This window comes from Protomyctophum bolini (assembly GCF_963924005.1).
Source record: "Protomyctophum bolini genome assembly, chromosome: 13".
Taxonomy (NCBI): Eukaryota; Metazoa; Chordata; class Actinopteri; order Myctophiformes; family Myctophidae; genus Protomyctophum; species Protomyctophum bolini.
In genome coordinates this window covers 12,236,227-12,249,049 of record NC_137874.1, presented here as the reverse complement: position 1 = coordinate 12,249,049, position 12,823 = coordinate 12,236,227, and the positions used below count along the sequence as shown (strand labels likewise).

The following is a 12,823-nucleotide window of genomic DNA, read 5'->3' as shown; positions in this document are numbered from 1 at the left end:
GAAGCTAGCTGGCACCACAGGAGAAAAAAAGTGTTTAAGGAAATATTCGTGTTTACAACATTATGGAGCCGAGGAGGTTACACCCTTTTTGGAAATGCCTTTTATTGAGCGGATTGACGCTATGCGTAGTATTCGGTAAGTAACGATGGAGGCGCTGACCGGGTTGTAACAGCGTTTTGGTGAAACATGTTAGGATTTGAGATAGGGCGTTAGTAGCTAGCGTTATCTCCCACTGATCACTGGTTCATTATATCCTGACAAGCATCACCTGATGTACGACTTGCTTAGTTTGGGCCGTTACGTTGACCGAAGTGGTCCGTTTTAGTTTACAGAGTTATTTATCTAAAAGAAACATACTTTTAAATATGTAACTACACAGTAACACTGAAATGCTACTGTACAGCCAAGGGCTACCATTTTACACCGGAATATGTGACCCATCGAATTGTGTGGCCGGCAGGAGTCGTTTTTGCTATTTCGGGAGATTTTTAGTCGACTCACGAACGTGAAGTTAGTGACCGTGGGATAATGGTACGTCCGAAGTTCATAAATTAAATTACAATAAATTGAACCTGTGGATCTTTAACGTTAGTCGGTGTTTGAGGCTTGTGGTAATTTACAATCCGGTTATCATTCATGGCTGCTCTAGCCCTGGCTGGCGTTACCATTCTCCCTCGGGAGTGATCGAGTTAGATTGGTCACCACATTCGGTGCAACACCTCGACTATTATCAGTTCACTGCTGGCTAATGATAGTACTAGCTTCCGCAACGTAAACAAATTTAGTGGGCAGGTTATTTCCTTTTGATATTGTAACGTATTCCCATAACTTATTGTAATGTGCGTAAAAGCACTGTTGAATTGTGACACGTTGTTGGCCTAAATATTTAGTAACGCGGGCCTGACTACAACAATAACATGGTTGTGTGTGTGTGTGTGTGTGTGTGTGTGTGTGTGAGAGAGAGAGAGAGAGACGGTGTGTGTGTGAGAAAGAAAATGCTAGGGAGCAAATATCCGCCTGTCCACTGTAGTAGTGTAGTTTCCTTTCCTCTCAGCAATACAGAACGGAAACCAGAAGCTACCTACTCAGCAGAAATCAGTGCAAATCACAAAATGCTACTTCCACTTGAGCACAATGACAATGATAGCAACAAGATATGGGTTAAATAAATGTGGCACAGTGATAGCAACAAGATAAATGACGTTATGGTGTGAGAACAGAGACACCATTAAAGAACTCATCTGGAGGATCACACAGTGGAGCCTGTTCAGTTTCATATATGATTATATGTACCAGTTTTATAAGGTCTGGGCAATGACCTGAACATAATAAATGTATATCCAAAACCACCATTTAAGAACGTCTAACTGGCTTAATCATGCTCACGTAGGTTAAGCAGCTAATCGAGAAGCAGGTTTATTTCGATTTTATTTTTATTTTGATATCAACATGAATACATTCTAATAAGATTACTTTTCTGGTCGACTAAATCAATTACTCTGGTGATTCACCACCATGTATTATTCAGGGGTCAACATTAAGGCTTGTCCTGACTTCAAGGACAAGTAGAAAATGTATAAATTACACTTCATTGTACAATGGTGGTATGCAAAAAAGAGTATCCATAATTATATACAGCACAGACCTTGTTAGAGAACTGAGGGCTGCAGCAGTGTAAAAAAGCGTATATAATAATAATAATTGTTTATTACTTGTAAGGCAAAAGTTTTAAATAATGGTGATATTGATTCAAAGTCCTATCACCCAGCCCTAGGAAATGTAACACATTTGATCTGTAATTGTGATGCCTTGTATGACAGTTTGGCTCAGATGTTTAGATTCTTGCTCCCTCCCATAGTTATATATTATTTCACATTCACAGTACAATCCTGAACAGGATAACTTAATGATGGTGTGTGCTATGATGGTGATGTGGAAAGCTCTGATACAGTCTGTTATTGTTTGTTTTTTTTATGTTTCCCTTCCCGGCACACCAATTAATATTGCAAATCACTGGACGATATCAGTGGTGCTCTACCAGTGTGCTGCACTCCAAAAATGTATTAATTTACTGTCAAGGAGATATTGAAACATATTGTTTCTTTTCATTGGATATTTCAAAATGTAGGGCAAAATGACTCACCCAGATCATCTGTCAGTTTGCTGCTTCCCCTTTTAACCCTGTGTTATTCAGTCAATTAAGTCGTTTAACATGGAGGTAAATCATTGAATTGTGTACTTACTAGGGACATTTAGAACTAGATGGTACATGCCGACATTTAATGTCGGCTCTGGTCCATAAATATTATTATATTGTTGTTGTATTGCCCTGCTTTAAACTGGTAGTCTGTCTCCATCTTTTTAACAGGCACACATCCTGCGTCAGCAGTGGACGTGCATACCCCGGAAGAACTGATAGTCGAGAACGGTACCACAGGAATCCTTAAATGTTCCTTCAAGTCCAACGAAGTAGTCAGCAGTCTTGCTGCAGTGACGTGGACATTTCGACCAACTGGATCTGATCTTCCCTATTCTGTAAGACTGCCTCATCTGGTCTTTTAACCTCTTAAAATGTAGCTGTTACAATACAAGCTAATGCTAGCTTAATTGTATTATTAAGAAAAAAAAGATATATATATATATATAAAATTAAAATCTACAAGCTCACAACAAACGCATTTTTGATAATTAAGATGTCTTTAACACAGTACCTTGCTTGATTAGATGTATCAATTTTCGCTAACATTGACTTGAATAACAATTCATGTATAGCACGATAACAAATGTCACAAATACTTCAATTGTGCACCCTTAAAATACCTCTACATCAGTGTAACGTGAAAATATTTACTTTCAAATATTGTTTGGCTCAATGCTGTGGGAATGTTTTCACTGAACAGGGAATGGGGGTTAAAAGACTTCCGCCTCTGGAACCACTGGACCCCTGCTGGTTTAGGATTCAACCCCACTCCAGCCTTTTCCTGTAAACAGCTCACTTCCCTCTTTTTAGAAGCTGAAAAAACACCATGTCTGATGTCTGTCACAATAATAATGTCTTTGGCTTACACGTTCTCCTTTTACTAAATTCAATTGGAAATTTAATTAAATGGCTAGGCATTATTTGAGCACTTGTAAAGGTACTTCTCCACCAAAGAGACTGTTTCAAACTCCAACAGATTTCAACAAACTAGCATTTAGTTCAGCACAAACCAGTCGGCAGATGAAACTTTGAAACAGATTGTTTTTGCTCATGCAAAGTAGCCTGCAGTGCTCGTTGGTGTGGTGTTAACATGCATGCTACACGTATTGGGGATGTGTAAAACTGACATTAAAATCCATTACTATATTTCTATAATAATGATTAGATGAATAATCAACCCATGTTCTGGGGATTTGTTAAATATTTTCATCAAATGATCATCGCCATCCCAGGTAAAAAAATATATTTAATTACTTCCTGTAAACACAAAATAAAGAATAAATACAAATATACCAGTAAGACATGTGGAATCTCAGAACAGGTCAGCTCCATACAGAATATGGAGATCTAAGGGTGGTAGTGGGGACATTCTCTTGAATGTCCCCACTACAAACAATGTTTGTTTGAACACAAACAAACGGCCATCGACAATGAATGGAGAATTTAAGTAATATGTGCCTTAGCAAATCGGCTGTTGGTATGTCTGTCGGTATGACGACGCAAACCCTTGGCCAATAAGGGACCACTATTATTGGTGATGTAACTAAGGTATGTTTCAAGGTCGGTATAAGGTAATAAGAGCGCCCCTCACTTCACACGGGTATGATTATTATTTGATTAAAAGTAATCGGTTATTGAATAACCGTTAAAAAATAATTCAATGCAAACCGGGGACACACATTGTGAGATTGTTGCAGATCCGCAATTTTGTTTGGCCAAATGTTTGCCTGTCATGACATGTCCAGATATGGGTTCACGTGGTTGACTAAGTTCCATCCCACCCCTTGTTCCTGCAGATTTTCTACTATGGAAATGGGAAGGCTTTCCCATCGGAACTGTACAAACAAAGGGTGCAGTTTATCGGGGACCTCAACAAGAAGGACGCCTCCATCCAGCTGATCCAGGCGCACTTCAACGACAATGGCACGTACTTCTGCGACGTGAAGAACCCCCCGGACGTGTCGGGCACACCGTCTCGCACAGAGCTCAAGGTCGTTCTGAGAGGTAAATGTGCTGTCGAGCAAAGCAGCTATGTGGTGTGGGCATATTTCTGGCAAGGAACACAATTTTTTGAGCACAAGTTAACCACAAACAACATATCACACGAGTGGGACCCCAATCCTCACTGTTCAGTGTTCATTTACCAGTAACTCTATGAGAGTGTGCCAGCGGAACCAAATTGACATGTCTAATGTAATTTGGTTCCATTTGCGCACACTCAAGAGTTATAGACATGTTGGACCCCTGGCGGTTCCCGCACCAAACCTTGAGAAACAGTGGTTTAAGTGGTTAATGTTGTTGTTTTTTCCTGTCCAGAGTCCCTTCCTCAGAACAGCACTGCTGTTATCGTGGGAGCCGTTTGTGGCGCTGTCATCGGACTCATCGTTATTGCCGTGGTCACCTGCCTCATCATAAAGAGGCACCAGAGCCGCCTTGATTACGAAGGGTACGTCGTTTAACTTATTAGTTATTTCAAGGTTTGTCGCACACAATTGGGGCGATTCCTGAGATGATATCATCGCACATTTCAAGTGGTGCAGGTTTGATTGCACAAGGAAAACAGACACTTGGCATTTGGCAATGGACATTTTTAACATTGCCACAATCCACTCTGTGTAGTTCTAACATGATTTGAATTAGTAGAGCTGAGGCAGTAATTCAGTTAAAGAACTGCTTAGCCTTAGAGCCTGAATGATGGCAGAAGTTTGGTTCTGATGATTCCGATTTTATTTATGTATTACTTATAATTTAAAAAAAGATACCATAAATACACAAAACATTTTGATAGATGAAGTCTTTATATACACATACAGTCAAGCAAGCAAATATATATAAAATACACAAATTAACATTGCTTTTTAGATTACTATTTTTTAGCAAAGAACCAATGTTTCTTTGACAGCTGCATGACTGCCAATCCTGATTGTTGTCAAACAACATCAGCAACATAATTTCAGATATACCTGCCAAACCAATATATCGGTCGAGCTCTAAACTACACAGTCTTTAAAAAGGTGCATCCTAACTTCCTAAGGTTCATAAGGATCTCATCCTGTAAGCATTATGTGTGTCTGTGTTGAAAGGAGCTCTTGGCCTGGTGTGCTTGAGGGGGATCTGCATAAATACGTTTGTTTCTGTTCCCGTTTTCTCTGCTTTTGGGTTTTTCTTAGTCACTCGGTGACAATTTGTCATCAGACCTTTAACACCCTATCTCATTCTGCATGGGTGCTGATTTCAGTATATCTGTGTTTTGGCTTTATTTATTATTTCAATAACAAGTGTGTGTCAAACGGAAACGCTCTGCAAATGGAATACTACATTTAATCCGCCTAATATAGTTTGACCCTGCTACCATCTCTAACAGACTTGAAGCGTCACAAATCTAGCTTAATCACTTTCAACTATTTTAGGAATGTCAGGTGAAAATCTCATAAATGTTCAACAACCTTTGGGACTAAAAATAGCAGATCCACAAGCTCGCTTCACGTCACGTTGTGTTATGTATTTGTAGAAATAGGGCTTAAGCGGTTAAATGGATGCCTACAGATTTAATTGAAAGCACCAGGATGGAAGTAACAGTTGCTGTCTCTAAAGAGGAGATATTTAACATCTCCCAAATTAAGTAGCCTGTGAGTGAACCAAATTCCTAAAAATAAAATTACAGAATGAAAATGCCAAGCAATTACTAATATTTTATACTGTACTAGTGTACTTCATCGAGCACAGTGGTGTTGGTAGGCTGAAATATCCAGTTTTTAAATCGGTTCCTTTCAGTGTCACTGTCGGGTGTCTAAAGTAGACGTAATTATTTGTAATGGTGCCTACAGTATATCAAGGAAGACAAAATCCCATCATCACAACTTATTTGATCACGCAACACATTGAGGCATTCTACTTAACAACATCTCGAAGCTTCGCTTGATGCCTGCTACTATTCATCTGTCAATTGCCATCTGCCACATTCATTATTCCATGTCAAACTAACCACTAACTCACACATTGATTTGTTTGTCATGTTTTTTTCCCTGTTACTAACAAACTTATTACATGCCTGTTGCACATTTTATTAAGGCTTAAGTGTGTGTGACTGTGTGTGTAGCTTGCAACTAGAATGGGTTCAACTACCTACCTTGACCTTTTCATATTGAAAAGATGTGATCAAACAGATAGAGATGGGAACGCTTGCATACTGTATCTTGACTTTACTGTGGACATTAGATGAATTTACTGTGAGGCTCTACTGAAGAAGTTCAGTTCTTTGTTAATAACTACACAGAGTCACATGCCAATACTAGGGGGGTGGTGGTGGCTTGAGTTATTATAAATCTAAATGTTGATTAAAGAAATAACCCATAATTGTGATTACCCATTTATGATAGAATTAGTTGAAAAGTTTGTTAGGAAGGAAATGTTATTAAAAGCCCTTAAACAAAGAACAAAGAAGAGAAACAAATTTCAACAACCATTGTGCAACAAGCATATTTTGTGAAGCAAACCTTCCTGCCATTCTGTCACAATGTAGCTTAATATTTGATTTACTATTTACTTCTTAATTTAATTGAATTAAACCTCATAGCTCCCACCCTTATTATGCACATTTTTTAATACCATCTTGAATTAGGACAATGGAATATTGGGGTAGGTACCCTCACAAAAACATGCAGTAATCCTGGTCTCTAAACTGCCTCCCCCTGGCCAGCCGGGGCGCCTGATGGAGGGGAAAGGAACTGGTTGGAATAACGCGTTCCTTCCACGCGCTACGTCCAACCAGGGAAACTCCCCCCTGTCAGGTGTAAAGGAGCAACTTGGACACTCAGGCATGAAGGGAGCATGAGTTAAGTCCGTTGGCAGGTTGGCGGAGGTTGTGTAGAGCCCAGGATCACAGTAGATGATTGGCACAGGGGTGAAAAATGGGTTACAAAAATCGTGGGATCAAAAATATATTAAAAGGACAATGGAATATTCAAATTCTCATGCCCACCCATACCCCAAGCGTTGTCTTTGCCAAATGCCTGTCATTCCTTTTTAGCATATCTGCCTATAAGGCAACTATCATGCTATTTTGTTCACATCTCATTCATGTCCATGTGTCATCTCTTTTTTTTGTCTGTCTTCCCATATTTGTCTTTGTCGAATCAAAACCATTTCTCCACCAATGCTTCCTGAACTGCCCCAAATTGCTGAATCACAAACACCTTAAATAGATGTACTTCCACGGAGAGCGTGAGCTCTCACGCACCGCAACCGCGGAAGAAGGAGTCGAACTTGGAGAGCTCCAGATGTAGCAGCCCCTCGGGCCCACTGCAGGTAGGAGCTGGGATCCACTGAATGCCACCACCACAACACAATACAGGAGGTGGCTAAAGCCTATCTCAAACCAAAGACTCGCGACTAAATGAAACCGATTTTAAGCCTGATTTATACTTAATAGTTTAACATGTAAAAAATAGCCGATCTAAAAGCATATATTATATTAAGCATTAGAACTGAAATCACAGTAACTACCCCTAAAGCTTTATTGTTAACTGTTGCACAGATTCAGCATAACTATTCGTAAGGTGCCTTACCAGACGAAACAAACACTGGCTTTGTAATTGTAGACTAATTTGTCAAGAATGCAGTAACGGCAAAATAATCAATTGCAAACTAGTGTCAAGAGTTGACTGAAGAAAAATGTGAAGAAAGATCAGCTTTTCTTGCTCCAATGAATTGCTACTTGAGACTATTAGGTAATGTGCAGGTGTATGTAAGGTGAGAGTCCTGTATAACAAATGCAACCTGGTCTCATGCCAGGTCTCATGCCAAAGTCATCAGATTCTCCCCCCCCCGAACCACACAAAACCGTCACGTTGGGTGTGAATTTATTAATCACAGTCCTAGAGTTGGCGTTACACATGTCATTTGTGTGATGGTTTCAGTCCAGACAGACTGCATCAAATCCATATGATCTTCATGGTCCATTGTTTCATGTGCCTGAAATGTGTTTTTGAGTGGTGCAACCACTCCAAGGAACAGCAATGTCCGTGTTAACCTATGTGACTATGTATGTGACTATGAGCACCAGTAGGGGCAAAGGTGGCGCTGTTGTGCCAGAAACAGAGAGAGAGAGTGCTGCACTGTTGTCTGCTAATGAGAGAGAGAGGGGAGAGGGGAGTTGCACCACTCAGTTCACACGGGTGTGATTTTATATTGTGCTTGGTCTGTTAGGCAAACTAATTTACTCATCTTTTCCTTTTCCCTCTCCCTTTTCCATTCTGTTCAAAGGGGCCGGTGATATACGCCCAGCTGGATCACTCAGGCATGAACCTTCCCAACTCGATCCATAAGATGGAGCCAGTGGTCTACGCTGACATTAGGAAAAACTGAAGAGGAGGGGGTGTGGAAATGTGGACCAAAAAAAAAGAAGAAGAAAACTGACAAAAAAATAAAGGACCAGACCTCTCGATCAGCTGCTCTTGGGATTGGGCTGGGGAGGGGTTGTATATCTAAAGGACGAGGAAAGAATCGGCACAGGTTTGATTTATACATTTTAGTTGTACTTTTCCTTTTAGTCCTCTGAAAGCATTCCATTCCATCATGTGATAAACTAGCATGAAGAGGCCAAGACAGTGGCCTTAAAAAACAACAACAATACCGTTTGCAGTTAACAGCATGTAACAACTTGTATGTCCACATACTTGAGGTGGCTTTTACAGTGCAGGGATCGTGATAATACAAAAAATATCAACGCAACAAACGACTCAAAATAGTGGCTGGAAGTCTATTCATTTGCAACAACCAGATGAATGTGAGATGATTTTAACCACTTTAATGTTGACCCTACTTTTTGGGCATGTCATTATACTGTAGGTACAGAAAAAACTCCCACACACTGTCTTCAAATGCAAAGAAATACTTTTTATTCTATTAGACCAGTGGTTCTCAAACTTTTTCATGTCAAGGACCCAAATCAACATTTATTAGGCCACGGACCCCTTTTTTGGTTACTATGTTTCTGTTAAGGTCACCTTTTGTAGGTCTGCAAAAGACTTGCTTTTTATTGTACTGTATGTCAAATTTTAAAAAGAAATGAGCTACTGAAGATCGCTAATTTGCTATTCGACATACAATACATTAAATAGGGCTATTAGTAGTTGTAACCAATGTGAGAAAGCCGTCTGTAGTTTTGGTAGCGTGCCCCATTAGCAGTGTTTTGTGTGTACTGCATGTCGGTGGTTCTCAACCTTTGGACACCCCCTCAAGGACCCCTGGGGGTTCCCGGACTACACTTACAGAACCACTGCTGTATGTACAGTAAATCCTGTCAATTTAAAGACTTCATGCCACATAAATCGGTCTCCACTGTTGTGCTTGGTAGCAGTGTGGACATTCTGTATTGCCTCAAGTCATACAGATTTGGTGCTCAACCAATTATAGTTCAGCGATTTAAAATATATAATGTGTCCCTGACATTTTACTGTGAATGCTTAAAATGTTGTGCTAGGTTCTAGCATTTTATTGTGGTACCTTTTTGAAAATACTCCCTTTCTCTTTGGCCTTCTCCAGTGTATGACCTTTTACCACACTAAAAAGCCCCATATTTGAGTGGCTGCTCTGGCTATCGGTGCTTGTTTGAAAATGTACATATAGAGCACTGAAGTCTGACGTCAATATCGGTAGAGGCCGCTAAGTCCACTGGCTTTTTTATTTGCATTGTAATCCCCATAGGGGGATTTTAGATCCCCTCATATAAGAACTGTGTTTGAAAAGTAAACGAATCATCCTGGCCGTTTCACTCATATGGATATGAGGAATCAACTGACTGAGAGAAAACGCTATTGTTACTGCTGCTGAATTAGTTACATTTTCTCAGAAACGGATTACATGAAATATGAGTGACTGTCGTAAACGATACAGAGCCACCTCCCCGACAATTTCGCAGAGACAGTTTGTTTATTTTTGGTCCACAAAAGATGACCGCATGCTATTCTCCATAGAGAAAAACTTCTACAAACCAGGGGATGAGCGAGTGACGTCAGTACTTCGGTCGCTCTATATAAATATGCATTATGGCGTACATACATACACATTACGGCAATGTCATTTTTATGATTTTGTCACATCTAAAAATGCTTGTTTTCGTTAATTGATAGAGAGCTTTGTGTCGTCGTCACTATAGATCCTGAGGGCAGTTGAATATAAGAGGTTGACTATTTATGCGTCATTCTAAATATGTTAAAATAAGTTCAATTAAGGTGAAATGTAAAAGAAAAAAATACTACAGTACAAATCAACAAAAAATAAAATAAAAACACTGCATGTAAGGCATTTCATGTATAATATGGCACCATTATTAGAACTTGTACAAATGTCTTTAAAGGTGTTATTTGTTTTATAGTAAATGGCCAAATATACAATATTACACTCCCATATTTAGCTTTGTACCTTCGAGATGCTTTTAAGCTTTAAATTGCATTCCAAATCACTGGTATGTCTTGAAACTCTTAAAAATGTGTTACAATTACTTCCGTAAATGTTTGGCTACTCACAGACTCAGTCATGGTATTTGTACACCCAGTCTCGTCTTTAGTGTAATCTAGTTGATTCCTTAATGCAGTAAATTTCCAATTTTGACCAATATTTGTATATATTTCTCGCTTCTGTAAGATATAGTGCTATTTACTGTAACTCATTCCAATGTCTTGTCCTAGAAAATATATTTTAGCAATAGATGTAAGTACATTATGCTTTATGTTCTCTTAATTATTTGACAGACACACAACACAAACAGTAAATGGATTTCCAGATATGTTTTCTATTTAGATTTTCACTATTTCAATTTCTATTTAATATTTTGCCATTTTGGGCTTCATTTCAAAAACGCAAAAATGTGTGCATGACACTGACAAAACCAACGCTGGTCCATTTGCTCCTGTTTGACTTGTTGCAGTGTAGAAGTGATGTTAACTATAAACTATAAAAGATTTTCAGTTTATCAGACCTCAAATGCAGCAGATATTGTTTGCGGTTTTAAGTTTGAATGAATGCTGTCTGGTAGTCTTTCTACTCTGTCTAGTATGTCTAGTATGTTGTGTTTTGGGATGGTAAGGAGTGTTTTGTGTGTTATGTTGTAAAATCTGCACTATGTCTTGCATTCAGAAGACTACAAATGCCCTGTGACTTTATTTTCCTTCATCTCTGAATGACCTTTGCCTTGTGTTTGGTGTTTAAAACTGGAATGTTGTACATTTAGTGCCTTTTACATTTCATACGCTTACTTGAACATCTGCTCAGAATAGAAAAGATAAGATTCATTTATTTTTCTTTATTGTATTTCCTTTTTATACGCATAAAATCGCCTCTGTATCCAGTGTTCAAATTTTTATAAAAAACCTATTCCTGGCCAATGTTCTATGTACTTGTGATTATTATCAACTCTGAGAAAATGTCTAATCAACGCATATCACCAAGACTACATAAATATGAGGTCCCCACTGTATACAGAAGCCTTCCTATGAATCGTTGGGGCAGTTTGTTTAATGCTGTGATGGCCGAGGGGGAAAAACTGCTCAAATTGATCTTTTTCATCCCCAAGGTTCCAGATTGCATGAGGTTGAAGAAGCGATGCAGGGGATGATCAGTGTCCTTTGAATATTGAATGAGTTATCCTCGTTTCTCATCATTTTGGACCATGGGCTATAGCCCATATCGTACGGCATACTATAGCACGCCGTTTTTCATCATTTTTGAGGATTTGAAAAAAAAAATTAACGATGGGTTATAGCCCATGTTTTTTGAAATTTTGAAAAAAACATTTATCCTCGTTTCTCATCATTTTGGACCATGGGCTATAGCCCATATCGTACGGCATACTATAGCACGCCGTTTTTCATCATATTTGACGATTTGAAAAAAAAAAATAACGATGGGTTATAGCCCATGTTTTTTGAAATTTTGAAAAAAACATTTATCCTCGTTTCTCATCATTTTGGACCATGGGCTATAGCCCATATCGTACGGCATACTATAGCACGCCGTTTTTCATCATATTTGACGATTTGACAAAAAAGAAAAAAACGATGGGTTATAGCCCATGTTTTTTGAAAATTTGAAAAAAAAGTTATCCTCGTTTCTCATCATTTTCGACCATGGGCTATAGCCCATATCGTACGGCATACTATAGCGCGCCGTTTTTCATCATTTTTGAGGATTTGAAAAAAATGACAAAATGACAAAAACGATGGGTTATAGCCCATGTTTTTTGAAATTTTGGAAAAAAAAGTTATCCTCGTTTCTCATCATTTTGGACCATGGGCTATAGCCCATATCGTACGGCATACTATAGCGTGCCGTTTTTCATCATTTTTGAGGATTTGAAAAAAATGACGAAATGACAAAAACGATGGGTTATAGCCCATGTTTTTTGAAATTTTGAAAAGGCCCATGAATTAGAGAGGATAAAGCTCACATGTTACCCAAATAGTTGAATACACAAAAGCTAAGACACTGGTGTCGTACTTCTGGTTTACCGGAACGGGGTTCAACTCCCTGCAGTGCCCTGCTCAATGTGTTGTATTTACCGGAAGAATTGAGTGTTGCGGAGGATGAGAAACATTAGCAAACTAGAAAGGTCGCAATTTAAAA

At 38.9% G+C, this 12,823-nt stretch overlaps 1 protein-coding gene across 1 annotated transcript; it reads left to right on the top strand.

The window, feature by feature from the left end:
* mpzl1l (myelin protein zero-like 1 like) lies at positions 1 to 11,586 on the top strand. Its single transcript, XM_080780602.1, has 6 exons — positions 1 to 135; positions 2,369 to 2,535; positions 3,997 to 4,204; positions 4,517 to 4,646; positions 7,405 to 7,507; positions 8,465 to 11,586. Exons 1-6 carry the CDS (start codon positions 63 to 65, stop codon positions 8,564 to 8,566), a joined length of 783 nt encoding a protein of 260 aa, XP_080636728.1. The 5' UTR covers positions 1 to 62; the 3' UTR covers positions 8,567 to 11,586.
* Positions 11,587 to 12,823: the final 1,237 nt, after the last annotated feature.

Excerpts from the sequence above, each read along its gene's own strand:
- mpzl1l (XM_080780602.1), top strand. The coding sequence starts at position 63 with ATGGAGCCGAGGAGGTTACACCCTTTTTGGAAATGCCTTTTATTGAGC. Across the intron at positions 2,536-3,996 it reads GATCTGATCTTCCCTATTCT|ATTTTCTACTATGGAAATGG; the intron begins GTAAGACTGCCT and ends TTGTTCCTGCAG. Across the intron at positions 7,508-8,464 it reads GCCCCTCGGGCCCACTGCAG|GGGCCGGTGATATACGCCCA; the intron begins GTAGGAGCTGGG and ends TTCTGTTCAAAG.